Source organism: Astyanax mexicanus, chromosome 1, assembly GCF_023375975.1.
Source record: "Astyanax mexicanus isolate ESR-SI-001 chromosome 1, AstMex3_surface, whole genome shotgun sequence".
Taxonomy (NCBI): Eukaryota; Metazoa; Chordata; class Actinopteri; order Characiformes; family Acestrorhamphidae; genus Astyanax; species Astyanax mexicanus.
Window position 1 is genome coordinate 527,182 of NC_064408.1, and position 18,872 is coordinate 546,053.

Below are 18,872 nucleotides of genomic sequence, written 5' to 3' on the forward strand. Positions count from 1 at the left end.
CTGCGGGGATAAGCTTTTCTTCAGCAGGGACAGATTTAGGAAGCTGGTCAGAGTTGATGGAGGGAAGATGGATGGAGATAAATAAATACAGAACAATCCTGGAAGAAGAAAAGCTGTTGGAGGCTGTAAAAGACTTGAGATCTTCCAGCAAGACGATGACCCTAAACATACAGCCAGAGCTACAGTGGAGCTATAATGATTTAGATCAGAGAATATTCATGTGTTAGAATGATCCAGTTAAAGTCCTAAAGACCTAAATCTCATTGATCTTCTGTGGAGAGACATGAAAACTGCTGTTCACAGACCAACACTCTCCATCCAACCTGACTGATCTTCAGCTGATTTATAAAGAAGAACGGAGCAAAAATCTCTAGATAAAGTCTCTAGATGATCAAAGCTGATAGAGATAAACCACAAACTTAGAAAACCATGTATCATTTTGTGCTACTTTTTGTTGGGCTATCATTTAAAATCTCAATAAAACACATTTGAATTTGGGGTTGTAAGAAGACAAAATGTGAAGAAGTTGAAGGAGTATGAATATTCTTTCAATCCACTGTACCTGATAAGGTCTGAAGTTTTTTCAGAGCTGCTTCAATGTTGGTTCCAGATCGAGAAACAACAGGACAGAAAACCAGAATAAAATCACAGTTCTCCACATTAAACTCCTCCTTCAGGCCGGGTATTCCCTCTTTCAGTTTTCTTATAAATCCATCATCTGAACCCAGAGTGTTTCCAGATACACAGCGCAGAAACCTCACTTCTCCTACAACAGAAATTACACACTGTTATCATCCTGAACATGTCTGACTCTACTCAGATAAACAGCATGAATATAAATGTGTTTCTATATTAAAAATGACTTATATTTGTTGAATAGCTCTCCTCCGCTCTCCTGCAGCTTTCTGAGAAACAGTCACTTTTGCTTTTTGCCCAGAACCCTTTACAACGGGCGCAGATGAATCATTTTTTACATCGTTATCCAGCTCCAAGTAGCTCCACACTTCAGTGGTAGAATAAGTAGAAACCTGACATTTAAAATGAGGCATTAACAACTTAAAAAGTGCAGAAGAAGCTCATTAAAAACACTGTTCACAACCTGTAGCTTAGTTTAATCTCCAGGAGCCGCCATCACTGTACTGATAATGACTTTACTTTAGGATGGCATCGCCCGCAGATTCGGTTACGCTACGGGTTGTAAACAGTGTAAACAGTGTAAAGTGTTTAATAAGTCCTTGTGCACTTTTTAGGTTATTAATGCCTCGATTTAAATGTCAGGACTCTCCGGATTCTAAAAATGAAGTGTGGAGCTACTTTGAGCTGAATAACGCTGAAAAAAAGCTATTTATCTGCAGGGCCAGGTGGATGCCCGATACGGCCGTTGTAAAGAGTTCAGAAAGCTGCAGGAGAGCGGAGGAGGGACATTAAACAAAGGTATGTACTTTTTATCATGTTTTACTACAATAAAATCAAATTTTAAATAAAAGAGTTCTCCTTTATTTTATTTTTATTTTTTGCTTTACTTTATTGTCCCCCCCCCAGGGGAAATTAAACTTGGGCCACCCAAGATTGCATCCCGCTATGTTGGCAATACAATACAATCACATAAGCCTTTAGACAAAAGAGTACAATATATATAAAAAACATAAAACAAGCTAAAATTAAATAAAATTGCCATCCTCATCCTCATCTGTTAATGGAATAAGAAATCTGATAGAAGCAGAGTATAAATGAATTCCTGTACCTAATTAATCTACACTTTGGCACTCTGAATCTCCTTCCTGAAGTGATGATACTCTGGTAAAAAGAACATGGTTGGGATCAGAGGTAATTTACTTTGCTAACCTAAAAACAGACTACTCACAAATTGAGAATTTAGAATTAATGCTAATTAATTAGCATTGCATGTTTAGTTTGATTGGGAGCCCGGTGGTGCCGCAGGCAGCAGACTGTGGGCGGCGTGTTAGCTTAGCAGTTAGCATGTTTGCTCTCCAGTGCTGGGTCTTGGGTTCAAGTCCCTATCTGGACCTCTGAAAGATAATAGTATAATAGTGCACCAAGCCTCTCTGCTGTAAAGGATCTTAATCAGTTGAATGTTGTATCAGGTGTCCCAATGTAACCAGAAATTCCTGGAGTCAGACCGGACGACCTCGCCGGACGTGTTTAGGGCGTGTTCTGTTCAGCCTTAGGGCTGTTTTACCCAAATACTTTCACTTTTACTGGAGACAAATTGTTCCTAAAACATTCAAACATCCGAACCAGTACAGAAAACCCCCGGCAGCCGTAGGGTTGCAACCTGTGTCTGACTAAAAAACAGGACACTGACATACTGACATACTGACAGCTGCCCACAAATATACGGTTGATGTAATGCCCGGATCAGACTACACGATTTTAGCCCGATTTTGATCCGATTTGTTCAGCGCCGACCGAATTTCAGTGTCTTGATGATAAAGCTCAGTGTTGTGAGACACAGTTAAAGATCAGTAATCTGACGTGAGCGACGGCGTCGGAGCGTCCGACCGAAAGACTCTAGCATGTTAGAGTTTTTTGTATTTTATCGCCTAGTTTGACGATGCTGCTCCGCGATGAGCTCCCTGACGCTGACCAATAGGAAGACAGAGCGTTCTGTGGCGCACAGATCTAAACATGAGAAAAGAAAGCAGGACGGAGCTCCTGCAGTTCACTGGACCAGAGAAACAGAAGAATAATCTAATTATTATTAAGGCATTAATAACTTCAAAAGTGCAGAAGAAGCTTATTAAAAACCACTGTTTACATACTATAACTCCTAAAGCTTCAGCTCCGAGCGCCGCCATCACTGTACTGATAATAACATAGACATATATACATAGACTTCACATAGCATAGCAGCTGGCGACAGGAGGCGGGCTATGTGGAATCTATGTATATATATGTCTATGTTGTTTTCAGGTGTAAAAAGTCATTTATGGGTGCCGAGTGGTCCAGTGGTCTAAAGCGCTGTCACTATGAGCGGGAGGTCGCCGGTTCGAACCCCAGCTCATCCAGCTTTACCATCAAGCTGTTAGCGCTCAGAGGGAGCACAATTGGCCCTGCTCCCTCTGGGTGGGTACAGTACAGTAGATGGCGCTCTCTCTTTCCCCTCATCACTCCTAGGGTGATGTGGATCAGCACAAGGCTGCGTCTGTGAGCTGATGTATCAGAACCGAGTTACTGTGCTTTTCTCCGAGCGTTAGCGCTGTGATGCTACTCAGCAATGCTACAGCATCAGCAGCAGCTCAAAAAGAGGCGGAGTCTGACTTCACATGTATCGAAGGAGGCGTGTGTTAGTCTTCACCCTCCTGGTGTGTTGGAGCATCACTAGTGATGGGGGGGAGTCCTAACGAGGGGGTTGGGTAATTGGCCGTGTAAATTGGGGAGAAAATGGGAAAAATTAGAAAATAAAATTAGAAAAAAAAGCTATTTATCAGGGTAAATTATGCCCAGTGTTGTCATTTTAGTGCGCAGATGACTCCAGCTGGCCTGATTTTAATGGTAAATCCAATCTGCTGTGGTGAAACAATAACAGAATTTTCTATTATTCTATTCAACACTTCCCCATGGCAACCACCTAGCAACTAATTAGCAGGTGTGGTCATGTAAGTTTCATAAAGAACATTTTGTTTGGGCTCAGTTTTCACAGGGTGTGACTAAAACACTTCATTGTCTTTCATTTCATGTCAGTTGAATTAGTGTTGAAATGCTGAACGACGACATTCTTTCCTGTCGAAGCTTCACTGCATTAATATTCAGCACAGTGAAAATCCTGCTCTCCAGAGATTCATTTTATTTTTGCATTTTTATCATACTTATATTTTTCTAAATAATAAGCCCGTTTTAATATCAGACAAATATAACCAGTGTTACCATTTCCAGTGTTATATATATATATATGAGACCACACTTCAGTTTCTGATTCAGTTTCTCTGATTTTGCTATTTATAGGTTTATGTTTGAGTAAAATGAACATTATTGTTTTATTCTATAAACTACAGACAACATTTCTCCCAAATTACAAATAAAAATATTCTCATTTAGAGCATTTATTTACAGAAAATGAGAAATGACTGAAATAACAAAAAAGATGCAGAGCTTTCAGACCTCAAATAATGCAAAGAAAACAACAAGTTCATATTCATAAAGTTTTAAGAGTTCAGAAATAATCAATATTTGGTGGAATAACCCTGGTTGGTTTTTAATCACAGTTTTAATTTCATGCATCTTGGCATCATGTTCTCCTCCACCAGTCTTACACGCTGCTTTTGAATAACTTTATGCTGCTTTACTCCTGGTGTAAAAATTTAAGCAGTTCAGTTTGGTGGTTTGATGGTTTGTGATCATCCATCTTCCTCTTGATTATATTCCAGAGGTTTTCAATTTGATAAAATCAAAGAAACTCATCATTTTTAAAGTCCTCTATTATTTTTTTATCCAGAGCTGTATATATTTATGCAGTTAAACATTATATATTTTCTGATCATCTGCACCGAAAGTTTAGAACATAAGATATAAATATAAATCATCCAGTCTACTGTTTACAGACATAGACAGACAAAGACACAAAAATAATAATATAAACTCACCTTTTATAAAACTCATCTTCTCCGGTGCTCTCTGACTGATCTCCTCAGTGAAAGTGAAAGCTGTGATTTCTTCTTAAACAATATCAGATAGAGATCAGCTGATTTTATGATCTGATCCTGCAGAAGCTGCTGCTATCTACACTGTATTTAGACTGTAAACACAACAGGAAATGATGTAATCTAATAAATCACAGATTAAATAATTAAAAACATGATTTTCTACAGTTATATTTAGTGAAGAACAGACGGCCGGCTGCTACTCACCTCAGCACTCTCTGAAATAAACAGGTAAGATCAGTTTACATGTTTTTACTTTTACTTTAATCTGCACTGATCCTTTACTGCCCTCTACAGGTCACTGTGTAGAACTGCACACCAGTACCTGATCTATAATTATCTCTATTTAATAATGAGGGATATTAATGCATGATCAACTGTACTCTACTCTCTCTCTCGGACTCCGGCTGCTGATGGAAAGGGAACTGTAGTAATTAATACAGTTGCAAAGAAAAAGTATGTGAACTCTTTGGGATTAAACTTGTATTTCTGCATAAATTGGTGATTAAATGTGTTTTTGATCTTCATCTACATCACAACAATAGATAAACACAGACTGCTTAAACTAAAACCACATAAAACAATTATATGTTTGCATGGTTTTATTACTGAACACAGCATGTTAATATTCACAGTGAGAGTAAATAAAAGTATGTGAATCTTTGGGTTTAATAACTGGTTGATCCTCCTTTAGCAGCAAAAACCTCAACCAATGGTTTCCTGTAGCTGCAGATCAGACCTGCAGAACGGTCAGGAGGAATTCTGGATCATTCCTCTTCACTAAACTGTTTCAGTTCAGCTATAATATTATGGGATATCTGGTGTGAATCTCTCTCTTGAGGTCATGATGCTGCAGCATCTCAGTTGGATTCAGGAGGTCAGGACTCTCCAGAAGGAGTATTTATTTATTTTCTTCTGTTGAAGTCGTTCGGTTGTTGATTTATTTCTATGTTTTGGGTCATTGTTCTGTTGCATCATCCGTCCTCTGTTGAGCTTCAGTTGGAGGACAGATGGTCTTAAGTTTTCCTGCAAAATGCAATCAGTCCAGACCCTGAGGCAGCAAAGCAAAGCAGCCCCAAACCATGATGCTCCCTCCACCATGTTTCACAGTTGGGATGAGGTTTTGATGATGGTGTGCTGTGCTTTTTTTCTCCACACATAGCGTTGTGTGTGTTTTCCTTCCAAACAACTCAGTTTTGGTTTCATCTGTCCACAGTATATTTAGCCAGTACTGCTGTGGAGCATCCAGGTGCTTCAAACGTGCAGCAAAATATGTGTTTTTTTTGTACAGCAGTGTCTTCCTCCGTGGTGTCCTCCCATGAACTCCCCCTTGTTTAATGTTTTCCTTATTGTATTTATTGATTTGTCAACAAAAATTGAGCATGTGCCAGAGATTTCTGTATTCAGTCTTCAGCTGACACTCTAGGATTCTTCCTCACCTCATTGATCATTCTGCATGTGCTGTGCTCTTGCAGTCATCTTTACAGGACTTTACCACGCCTAGAGAGAGTTGCAGCAACAGTGCTTTCTCCATTTGTAGAGCGTCTGTCTAACCGTGAACTCATGAACATCAAGACTTTTAGAGATACTTTTGAGATTTGTAACTCTTTCCAGCTTCATGCTTTAAGTCAACAGCTCTTCAATGTAGGTCTTCTGAGAGCTTGATCTTTTGTGCGAGGCCTGATTCACATCAAGCAATGCTTTTTAAGAACAGCAAACTTAAAACTGCTGTGTTAATGTTTTTATAGAGCAGGACATCTTTAACCATCACATCCAATCACATCTCATCTCATCACATCCTGCCTCCAATTAGCTCTTAGAAAAGATTATCATTAGCCGAGGGGTTCACATACTTTTTCCCCTCACTGTGAATATTAACATGTTGTGTTTAATAAAATCATGTAAACATATATAATTGTTTGTGTGGTTTTAGTTTAAGCAGACTGTGTTTGTCTATTGTTGTGACGTAGATGAAGATCAGAACACATTTAATCACCAATTTATGCAGGAATCAAAGTATAATCCCAAAGAGTTCACATACTTTTTCTTGCAACTGGATCTGGGTAATAAATCAGGTTAAACTGCACCTGAACAGTTTGCACTGATTCCTGTATACTACGTAACCCTCCTGCGTGAGAATAGACTCTCCTCACCTCAGGATTCTCGACAGGTACATTTATGATGTACAAAGTTCATCCAGCCTCATAAAAACAGTTCACTCGCCATTACCACCTTTATCTGAGAGAGTTACAGGATTCCACACAGCCGGAGGTAAAACTTCCATAACTTTATCTGATCTTATAGAATATTAGTGTAAATCCTGTTTAACCAGATAAAAACTAGCACTAGAACTTTCTTATTTCTAGTATTAAAAAAAATATTTGGATTGAAGTGATAGAATAACTGTGTTTGGTTCTTTGTAGAACGGTTAAGTGTTTTTTTTTATAGAAGTGTTAATTTAAATAAAAGTGTAGCGTGGGAATCATTTTAGATCTCCACATTATCATTAAAGATTCCCTATAAAATAAAGAAGAGTTTAGGAAAAGTTTTAAAGTTTTTAGTAGTTTTAACAGTGTTGCTGCTGCTGATTGAAGTTTTAAACTGCTGAACATAATCAGTTTTAGACCCTGATTTAAGAATTACAGTTCAAAATTGAAATGTAAAAGGTTGAATCCTCTTAAATCTAGTTTAAATATCTGATATTTCTGTCGGATATTTTTTCTGATATTTTTGTCAGAGTTTTATTTTTTAAAAATGTAAACGTATTTCTAACCTAAGCTTTTTCCTTGTTTTAAAAGTTCTTATTCCCGTGTTAGATTTATTTTCCTTGGTTTAACAAAAACTAAATTTCTTTAACTAAGTAAAATGCCAACAGAATCAGATCATTTTAGTAGATTAAGACACTTAAAATGAAAACAAGTGCAAGGAAGTTATGAATAAGTTATTTCTTCTAATAATATTACTTTAATAATGTTAAATTAAGAAATATTAGATATTTATACTACATTTAAGAGGATTTTACTTGCTTAGATTTTATTTTGCAGTGTTTTCCTTCACTTTTCCAATCAACACACTCAGTGTTAAAAGTTGCACAACTAAAATAAAAAAAAATCTGTGAATGTATTTAAAGTTTAGAGAAGTTCTGTTGTGTACAGTAGTAAAGTTGTAGTAAAGTGGTATTAGTGAATATAGTAACTCTGTATTGTAGTAGAGAAGTGGGCGGAGCTTCTGGTCATGGTGAACATAAGGCTTGTGTTGTGTACAGTAGTAAAGTTGTAGTAAAGTGGTATTAGTGAATATAGTAACTCTGTATTGTAGTAGAGAAGTGGGCGGAGCTTCTTCTGGTCATGGTGAACATAAGGCTTGTGTTGTGTACAGTAGTAAAGTTGTAGTAAAGTGGTATTTGTGAATATAGTAACTCTGTATTGTAGTAGAGAAGTGGGCGGAGCTTCGTCTGGTCATGGTGAACATAAGGCTTGTGTTGTGTACAGTAGTAAAGTTGTAGTAAAGTGGTATTAGTGAATATAGTAACTCTGTATTGTAGTAGAGAAGTGGGTGGAGCTTCTTCTGGTCATGGTGAACATAAGGCTTGTGTTGTGTACAGTAGTAAAGTTGTAGTAAAGTGGTATTAGTGAATATAGTAACTCTGTATTGTAGTAGAGAAGTGGGCGGAGCTTCTTCTGGTCATGGTGATCATAAGGCTTGTGTTGTGTACAGTAGTAAAGTTGTAGTAAAGTGGTATTAGTGAATATAGTAACTCTGTATTGTAGTAGAGAAGTGGGCGGAGCTTCTTCTGGTCATGGTGAACATAAGGCTTGTGTTGTGTACAGTAGTAAAGTTGTAGTAAAGTGGTATTAGTGAATATAGTAACTCTGTATTGTAGTAGAGAAGTGGGTGGAGCTTCTTCTGGTCATGGTGAACATAAGGCTTGTGTTGTGTACAGTAGTAAAGTTGTAGTAAAGTGGTATTAGTGAATATAGTAACTCTGTATTGTAGTAGAGAAGTGGGCGGAGCTTCTTCTGGTCATGGTGATCATAAGGCTTGTGTTGTGTACAGTAGTAAAGTTGTAGTAAAGTGGTATTAGTGAATATAGTAACTCTGTATTGTATTGTATTAGTGAACAGTGTGTTGGTGATAAAGGTGTGGTTGACGGACGGTTGGAGATAAGAGGTTCTGATGATGAGTTTTATCTAATGGACTCTGGTTCTGTTTGGGTTTTATTAGGTTGGACTCAGACCGAGGAGATGAAGAGCATTCTGAAGGAGAAACGAATCAGTGAGTTTCTATAAATGGAATATATATTTTATTCTATATGAGTGATGTAATGATATGTAATCACTATTTTACAGGTTGATTTTAATGATCAGTTATTCCTGCTGGGTTCTAACAGTAAACTCTCAGCTAAGGGTTTATAGTTAGTAGAATGTTTTCTAAACGCTGTTAGAAAGTTCATATATATTTATTATGTTTTCTAGATGTTTTTAAAGTGTTTGGTAACACTTTATAATTAGGATCACAATTAACAGTAATTACAACAGTAATAAACATTGTTAAACCGGTCAGTGTTGTCTCATCTAATTACTAATCAACACTATAATTACAACATTATTAAACATTACTACATTTTCATGCTTAATATTTTTATGAATAATAATAAAATCAGGCATTAGTGAAAAATATTTGTAATTATTAACTGTTGTGAACGTAAGTAGATTTAAGTTTGTGTTTTTAAACATCATTTTTAATACACTTGAAGTATATTGTAAATGTACTCCTTTACATATTGATGCACATATTGTGTACAAAACAAAAACTACACCATAGTGCACTTTTATATATATAGTGCTGTAAAAAAAATAAGATTTCACTTAAAAATGATGAGTTTCTTTGATTTTACCAAATTAAAAACCTCTGGAATATAATCAAGAGGAAGATGGATGATCACAAACCATCAAACCACCAAACTGAACTGCTTGAATTTTTACACCAGGAGTAAAGCAGCATAAAGTTATCCAAAAGCAGTGTGTAAGACTGGTGGAGGAGAACATGATGCCAAGATTACACCAGGTTTATTCCACCAAATATTGATTATTTCTGAACTCTTAAAACTTTATGAATATGAACTTGTTTTCTTTGCATTATTTGAGGTCTGAAAGTTCTGCATCTTTTTTGTTATTTCAGTCATTTCTCATTTTCTGTAAATAAATGCTCTAAATGAGAATATTTTTATGTGTTAAACAGTTTTGCGTGTTTGATTATTAGAGTCTGAGAGCTCAGTGTGTATAACTGTGTTATAGAGCTGCCGCAGGGCGAGGGCGGGGGGCTGAGCAGCTCGGTATCAGGAGTACGCTGGGCCCAACCGGACCAGGACCTCCAGACCCACAACTCAGCCCCCAGCAAGAGCAGCACCACCCCCCGACAAAAGGTACCAATACTCATCGCTATCTTACACCCCACCAACAGTGTATTTTCACGCCTTCCTCCTGTCTGGTTTAAACAGCAGCAGAGCTTCTGAATATATCTACACTGATGGGCGTGGTGTTCTGGAAATGAGGTGTGTTCAGGTACATTTCTGGAGTTTTATCTTGTTTATCTTGGTAACAGAAAACACAGGAGCTCCACTGACCGAATACAACCTAGACAGACACCAACAGTCAGACGTTCATCGCTATCTCGGTAACACAGGCGCCGTGCCGAGCCGAGCGTACACCCCCACTTATTACACACACATGAACACACAGCAGCACAAACCCAACTTTTACATCAACAATAAACAGAATAGTAAATAAAATAACATTGCTGTTCCCGTAAATGAGCTGCTGGAGCTCCTTCACAGCGTCAACCAGCAGCTCAGTTTCCTCTGCTGAGAAGAGTTTGTTGAACACGTCCAGGTAGCTGCACCGTTACAATAGCAATCCACCAAAGACAGAGCTCACCTGATTCTACTCTTAAAGAGAATGATGATCAAGAGACACTCTGATTGGTTTATTTCACGTTACGCCCAAAATGAACCACACCCATCATTAATTAAGAGAATTAGTGCATGCTTTTGCTTTGCGTTTCGAGTCGCATAAGGTGTACTTTTCCTGTCGTTACGATAGCAAAGACACACTGACACGCTTTCACAGGTTTGCTTTGATTGGATCTTCTCATTGGGCATTTTATCTAGTGGTAGAGTGAACTACCACTGCCACAATATGTAGTTTTTTTTCTTATTACTTGTTATTTGTTAAATCAGTAAAACTATCTACCCCCTCTCTGTAGGATCTGAGGGATCTGAGGACTCTGCAGGAGTGTGTGAAGTTCCTGAATCAGTGGAAGCAGGAAGTGGAGCGAGTCTGTAAGGTAATTTACAGCAGTAGATAAACCTGATACTGCTCAGTACTGATTATTAGATAATAATAGAGTTTTAGTGGCTCAGCACTGAGGTCTTGGGTTCAAGTCCCTATCTGAGTGGAGTTTCTATGTTCTCTCTGTGTCTGTGTGGGTTTAAAACACAGAGATCAGGTAAATCAGATATTCTAATCTGCACTGTGTGTACAGGTGTGAATTGGATATGGATTAGCACTCTTCAAATCCTTAGCACCTAACACTATGGTCAGTTTGGTGGATGGTCGTTTTTTGATGGTGATTTTAAAGTGGCCATGAGTGAATAAAGGTCAGTAGTGAGGCAGTACAGGGTCTGTAAATGTAAATGATTCTTTTTTAACCAAACCCTAAACTCTAAAACCAAACCCTAAACATAAAACCTAACCCTAAACCCAACATCTAAACTTTTACTCCAAAACCTAAATGTACACCTAAACCCTAAGTCCAAAATCTAACGCTAAAATCTAAACTAACCCTAACCCTAAACCTAAACCCCAAGCCTAAACATTTACTCTAATACCTAAACTCTAAACTTAAACGGTAAAACCTAAGCCCGAAACCCTAACTCTAAAACCTTACCCTAAACACCACATCTAAACTTTTACACTAAAACCTAAATGTACACCTAAACCCTAACTCCCAAATCTAACTCTAAAATCTAAACTTAAACATAAACCCTAAACCTAAAACACAAGCCTAAACATTTACTCTAATACCTAACCCTAAACTTAAACAGTAAAACCTAAGCCCGAATCCCTAACTCTAAAACCTAACTCTAAAACTAAACTCTAAACTTAAAACCTAACTCCTAAAACTGCCCCTAAACTTACACCCTAAACCTAAAATCTAACACTAAAACCTGAACCCTAAGACAGAAGTCTAACTCTAAAATATAAACCCTAACCTTAAACCCTAAAGCTAAACCCTAACTCTAAAACCTAAGCCTAAGCCTTAAGCCCATACTCAAAAACCTAAACTCTAACTCTAAAACTAAACCCTAAGCCTGTACTCTAACTCTGAAACCTAAACCATAAGCCTAAACTCTAAAACCGTATCTAAACCTAACGTGAAAATGTTAAATTAGAGTTCAGGTTAGAGTAGAGTGTAGAGTTATAGTCAATAGAGAATCATTTACTCTTACGTTAGATGTTAATCTATAACAGATGATCAGAGTAAAGCAGTACTAACAACAGAAGATCTGCAGATTCTGAAGTGGATTAGTAGGTGCATTAATGGTCAATACTGGGTTATTATTGGGGAAACAGTGGGTCAGTAGTGGGTCAGTAGTGGGTCAGTAGCGGGTCAGTAGTGGGTCAGTAGTTGGTCAGTAGTGGGTCAGTAGTTGGTCAGTAGTGGGTCAGTAGTGGGTCAGTAGTGGGTCAGTAGCGGGTCAGTAGCGGGTCAGTAGTGGGTCAGTAGCGGGTCAGTAGTGGGTCAGTAGCGGGTCAGTAGTGTGTCCTTACCGTTTGATGGACGTTTGTGTTGCATGACATGATTTAATATCAATAGGTGTAACACTTTATATAAGAATAGAATAATAACCTTCACTCCTATGTTATCCTGAGATACTGATAAGACTTTTCCTGAGAAATGATAAGGGCCTATGTTATTCTTGGTAACGGTGCAGATATACACTCACACTGAGTGACTTGTCTGGATGATCTGAGGTTTATTGGGCTTGTAAATCCTGTAGAGAGTCTGATTAGAACCAGGAATTACAGACTTTAAACTTTATGAAACCGTCATGAATTCTGAGAGTGCAGGACAGCACTGACCCGTCCTGAACTGCAAGATCATCACTATCACGAGGAATACATCTCTGAGAGTGTAGCTTTTTCAGCAGGAGAATATCGTCGCTGTCCAATGAAAAACACTTATCCCCAAAACAGCAACTTTACAGGAGAGGGAAAAAACCTTGTAAACTTTCAATTGAAGTCAATGTAAAAAGAGTTTATTTCAGGTAATTTTGAAGAGTTTCTATTGGTCCGTTCATCAAGAAATTTTGACACAGTGCAAGGGACAGTTTGTCTGTTCAAATTATGTACTAAACTAAAAATCGACAAAAATGGAGATAAGTGTTTTTCATAGGACAGCGACGATATATAGTTTTGACAGTGATGAGACGTCTCTTTCCCTCTCTTTTAGCCTGGTGGTGGCGCTGTCCCTGTCTGTAGCTCTAGTGGGGAGAGTGCTGCTGAACCCCACAGTCTGGAGCAGTGTCGTAAACTCATCCTGCAGTGGGCTGATGAACTCAAAAACGTAAACACTGTGAGTCTATTATAATAATTCTATAATATTCTATAATTATTAATAGTATTAGTGGTGTTGATGGGCAGAAGAAACTCTGCAGATGTTAAGTGGAAGATCCTTTTCACAGATACTAAAGGAACTGTGGACAAATGTTGAAGGGACGATCCTGTGGACAGATGTTGAAGGGCAGGTCCTAGGAATGTATATATTGAAGGCCAAATCATGTGGACACATGTTAAAGAACAGATGCTAGGGACAGAGGTTGAAGGGCAGATTCTGGGCACTGATGTTGGAGGGCAAATTCTGTGGACAGATGTTGAGGGATAAAACTGGGTACAGTTATCGGTAGACAAATCATGGTGACAGAAGTTGAAGGGAAGATTCTGGGGACAGAAGTTGAGGGATAATCCTGGGTACAGGTATCAACAGGCAAATCCTGTGAACAGATGTTGATCCAAGAGACAGAAGTTGAAGGGAAGATCTTGGGTATGGATGTTAAAGGACAAATTCTGGGGACAGATGTTGAAGGGAAGATCCTATGAAGAGACACTGAAGGACACATCCTGGGGACAAACATTAAAGGACCCTTCAATAGGATGATACTAGGGACAGACATTGAAGGGCAGATCCTGGAAACAGAAGTGGAAGGGAAGATCCTGACCACAGATATTGAAGTGCAAATCCTGGGGACAATCATTACGACACATGTTAAAGGGCAGATTCTGTGAAAAGATGTTAAAAAACAGATCCTGGGGTCAAAGGTTGAATTGCAAATTCTAGGGTAAGAAGTTGAAGGCAGATCCCTTGAACAGCAAACAGAGATATTAAACAATTCTGGGGACAGAAGTTGAAGGGTAGGTTTGGGAATAGATATTGAAGGCCAAATCTTGTGAGCAGATGTTGAAGGGCAAGTCTTGGAAAGAGATCTTGAAAGGCAGATACTGAGGGGCAGATACTGAAGGGCAGATACGGAGGGGCAGATACTGATAAGCAGATCTTGGGGGCAGATAATGATGGGCAGATACTGAAGGGCAGATCCAGAGCAACAGATTCTGAGGGGCAGATACTGAGTGGCAGATACGGAGGGGCAGATCCTAAGGGGCAGATACTCTGAGGGCCAGATACTCTGAGGGCCAGATACTCTGAGGGGCAGATCTTTTGGGCAGATACTGAGAGGCAGATACTCAGGGGCAGATACTGAAGAGCAGATACTTAGGGGCAGGTACTGAAGGGTAGGTACTGAAGGGCAGATATTGAGACAGATACTGAGAGATTACTGCGGGGCAGATACCGAGGGGCAGATACCAAGAGGCAGATACTGATGGGCAGATACTGATGGGCAGATACTGAGGGGCAGATACTGAGGGGCAGATACCAAGAGGCAGATACTGAGGGACAAATACTGATGGGCAGATATTGAGGGGCAGATATTGAGAGGCAGATGCTAAGAGGCAGATGCTAAGAGGCAGATACTGAGGGGCAGATAATGAGGGGCAGATACTCTCAGGGGCATATACTTAAAAGCAGATTTTGGGGGCAGATACTGAAGGAAAGATCCTGAGCGACAGATACTGAAGGGCAGATACTGAGGGGCAGATAATGATGGGCAGATCTTGGGGCAGATACTGAGGGGTGGATACTGAAGGGCAGATACTAAGAGGCAGATACTGAGGGGCAGATGCTAGGAGTTCCAGAAGAGTTGATACTGAATTTAGATACTCTTTGTTTAATAAAAAACCTTTATTGTAACAATCGTGTAGATACAATTAAGGAACTGCATTACCCATGATGCATTTCTCTGTTTTTACACAGCTGTTTAACGAATTCGAAGAGCGCAGTGAGAAAGAGGCATTCTGGGAAACAAAGGAGAACAAGGCTGACTCCGCCATGGAGGCTGAGGAGAGAATCATGGAGTGGGCGAAGGAACTACAGACGGTATCAGAGGTAGAGATTGTGCATGGCCACTTTATTAGAAACACCTTACTTGTAGTTCTATAGGGTTGCTGTTGTGCATGGATGATGATGAACATTAAGAGTCAGAGGCGGCTAACTCACACTTAGCCCTTTTCGACCAAAAGAACTCCTGGGGATAGATACTGAGGGGCAGATACTCTGAGGGGCAGATACTCTGAGGGGCAGATAATGATGGGCAGATCTTGGGGCAGATACTGTGTTCCAGATCCTACAGTATTTTTACTGGTGGAAAAGTGCTAACTGTGGCTTAGCAGCTCTGTCTAATATCTAACTGATCACCAGCCAGGTGGCTCTACAGTGCAGGGGTTTCTAATAAAGTGGCCAGGTTGTGTAATTGTATGCGTGTGTGTTACAGAGCTGTGGGGTGATGAGGGAGGAGCTAGCTCAGACTCTGAGACAGTTGGAGCTGAAGAAGAAGAAGCTGCTGACCCTGCTGCCCTTCCTGGAGTTCGTCACATGGTCTCTGCTCAAACACGACCAGGTCAGACCTAACTTACCTTTAGCAATCAATAGCTATACCAAAGCAACACCTTAGCAACAACCTAGGAACCTTAGGAACAAAGTACCAACCACCGGTAGCGACCACTTATGCCTGGTTCGGACTACACGATTTTAGCTGAGCCGTTGTTTATTGATCTCCGACGAGTCGCAGACTCCCGGCAAATATTCAAAATGTTTAATATCTAACTCAGTCGTCGACTAGGAGCAGTGGCTACTCATAGCCAATGGAATTACAGAGAGAACCACCATGAGAAATCATGTAATTTGTGACCCTGTGTCGCTGAACAGTCATGTAGAGTGAAAGTCTCAACAACTAAAGGACTCGTGATTACAGCACAACCAGTCGTGTAGTGTGAACCTGACATTAGCAACATCACAGCAACCAACAAGCTACCAATCAGGAACACCTAGCTACTGTACATCTTAGCAACCTACAGCCATACCATAGCAACACTTTATACTAGCCATACCACAGCAACCAACCTGGACATGCTAGCAACTGCTTAGCAACATCACAGCAGCCACAAGCAACACCATACAAACCAACAGCCATTAATATTAATAAATATTAGTCCTAAGGGGCTTTGCCACTAGCCCAATGACTCTCATCTGCAAAACCAGCAAGCTGATTGGCTGTTTCTCCTGAGAGGCGGAACTTCATCCTTGAACCGGCTCCATGGTTTGGCTTTAAGAGATTTCTCCTCATTAATACTGTTTTTGTTATATTATAATATGGGAAGTTTACGGGAAAACAGTAATACGAGAGTACGGAGGGTAAGAGGGGAAAATACGGTAGTTATGGCAGGTATGCCTATAGCAACCGCTGGCTACCACTTTGCAACACCACAGTAACCACCTGGAATACCTTAGCAATCATGTTCCAGCAGTTTGTGTTCTTTAGGAGAAACCCATGTCTATCAGACCAGGTTTTTCCAGGTTATCAAAAGGGGAGGAGCTATAAGCGTCTCTCTCCATGGTGAGGCTATTCCAGTCCATTTTACAGTCCACACTCTGGTGGTCAAAACCGGAACTGCAATGCCAAAACAAGAACCTATAGCAGATATATTATAATACAGTATATTATGACGAGGTCACAGCAGCCATACCTGCATGTTATACACTGCACTGCTGCCACGTGATTGGCTGATTATATATAGTGTAATCAGGACTTGCTGAGGTGTGTTTTATAAGTGTATAGATTTACAGTTTCTCTGGAACAGCTGATTGGCTCCGCCCCGCTGTGATATATATGTTATATAAGTGAGGATAAAGAAGGTCAGGAGATAACGACCATAAAACTCATCCTGAACTCTCCTCCAATAAACTCCCTCACTCCTGAAACACGACACCCTTTATAACATCCCCCTTCACCCAATCACATTACATAACCCAGAAATAACCTGACGCACAAAACTTTCTCACGCACCTGTAGATCTGACAGCACAGTCGTAGAGCTCCAGACATATATGTAAACCTTCTAAGGGACCTTTAAAGCTTTTAATACACCTGTACAGCTCCTAGAATACCTGTAAAAATTTTTATACACCTGTATAGCTCTTAGGACACCTGTACAACTTTTAATATACATATACAGCTTCTAATACACCTATATAGGTTCTAACACACATATGGAGCTTCTAATACACCTGTACAGCTCATACGACACCTGTATAGCTGCTAATACACCTGTACAGCTTAAAATAAACATGTATAACTCCTAATACACCTGTGTAGCTCCTAGAATACCTGTAAAACTTTTAATACACCTGTAAAAATCCTAACATATCTGGAGAGCTACCAGCACACCTTTAGTGTTCCTGACATACATGTAGATTTCAAAACACACCTGTAGAGCTTCTAATACACCTGTACAGCTCCTAACATATCTGTATAGCTTCTAATACACCTGACATACATGTAGATTTTCAGCTCACGTGTTGATCTCGCAACACACCTTTAGAGCACCAAACACACCTGTACAGGCCTTTAAGAACACCTAATAACTGGCACAGGTGAGCTGGGAGTGTAATTAGGGCAAGAAAATAAACTCGCTGTTTTACGAACCAAATAATTCAATGTAGAACTCGTTCTGAACTGAAACATCTGAATAAATGTTGCTCTGATGTTTGTGCTGCTGTGCAGGGATTGGTTCCTCAGGTGTGGCTGCTCTGTAAGCAGCGAACCTGGAAAACAGGTGAGCTCATTAACTTTACTCTGGAACTGTTCTTGTATGGTTCAAAATTTACTTTTTACATTTTGATTTTTATATTTTAAAACTTTAAAAATGTTCTTAATACTCTTATTTAAAATACACATTTTATAAATTCATACTAACTGCATGTACAATAGCCCAATCCATATTATTTACTTATTAATCCTTCAGATATTGCTGATTATTTACGAGATCAAATCAATAACTAATTCACCTTTTATGTTATTTTAAAAATGTAACTTTATTCTCTCTCACATTTTTGGACAGAAACTCCAAAGTACATCCCAAATTCAGGTAATTTTACCACCCTTTTATCCTCAAGTGCAGTCACCACACAGACCATCAAAAACATGATAATGGTGAAACTGGCACTCATCAGGGCCACCCCAGGAAAGGAAAGGAAGAGCAAGAGTTTCCTCTGTTGTACAGGATGAGTTTATCAGAGTTTCCAGCCTCAGAAACCACAAGTTAACAAACAGCTCCTCAGATAAGAGTATCTAAATACTTCACAGAGTATTTTAGTTTGTTTAACACTGTTTTTAAGTTACTACATGATTCATTATGTGTTCCTTTATAATCTGATAGATCACTTTACTGTTCATTTACTATGTAGGAATAAATAAAAACATTAAATTGAGATATAAAGGCATGTCCGTGTAGTTTGATATCATGTTAACGTTCTGTTAATGTATAAATTAATAAATATTTATTGATATGAAATTAAGAAAATATGATTTATGTTTTTCTGCAGTGTGGACCTGGATCTGCAGCGCTGCAGGTAAAGCCCTCGCTCGTATTAAAGCGATAGTTCAGGATGAAAAATCCACCAATTTTACACAATTTTCCAAATATAATATTATTATATAATTATTTCACCAAGATTTCACCAATTAGCCTTGAAAGTA

General features: G+C 39.1%; 1 protein-coding gene across 2 annotated transcripts in view; it reads left to right on the plus strand.

The window, feature by feature from the left end:
- LOC103047048 (E3 ubiquitin-protein ligase TRIM39) overlaps nucleotides 1-18,872 on the plus strand; it is a 51,749-nt gene that overhangs the window by 30,310 nt on the left and 2,567 nt on the right. The window contains exons 1-10 of one of the 2 annotated variants that reach the window (XM_049483519.1): nucleotides 6,810-6,932; nucleotides 8,886-8,936; nucleotides 9,959-10,086; nucleotides 10,926-11,006; nucleotides 13,176-13,298; nucleotides 15,093-15,224; nucleotides 15,610-15,735; nucleotides 17,898-17,949; nucleotides 18,235-18,261; nucleotides 18,719-18,745. In XM_049483519.1, coding sequence (XP_049339476.1) covers nucleotides 8,906-8,936; nucleotides 9,959-10,086; nucleotides 10,926-11,006; nucleotides 13,176-13,298; nucleotides 15,093-15,224; nucleotides 15,610-15,735; nucleotides 17,898-17,949; nucleotides 18,235-18,261; nucleotides 18,719-18,745 — 727 coding nt within the window. In that variant the 5' untranslated portion in view covers nucleotides 6,810-6,932; nucleotides 8,886-8,905. Of the gene's footprint in view, nucleotides 1-6,809; nucleotides 6,933-8,885; nucleotides 8,937-9,958; nucleotides 10,087-10,925; nucleotides 11,007-13,175; nucleotides 13,299-15,092; nucleotides 15,225-15,609; nucleotides 15,736-17,897; nucleotides 17,950-18,234; nucleotides 18,262-18,718; nucleotides 18,746-18,872 lie in introns of those variants that run through there. The other variant, XM_049483546.1, reaches the window with a different exon arrangement.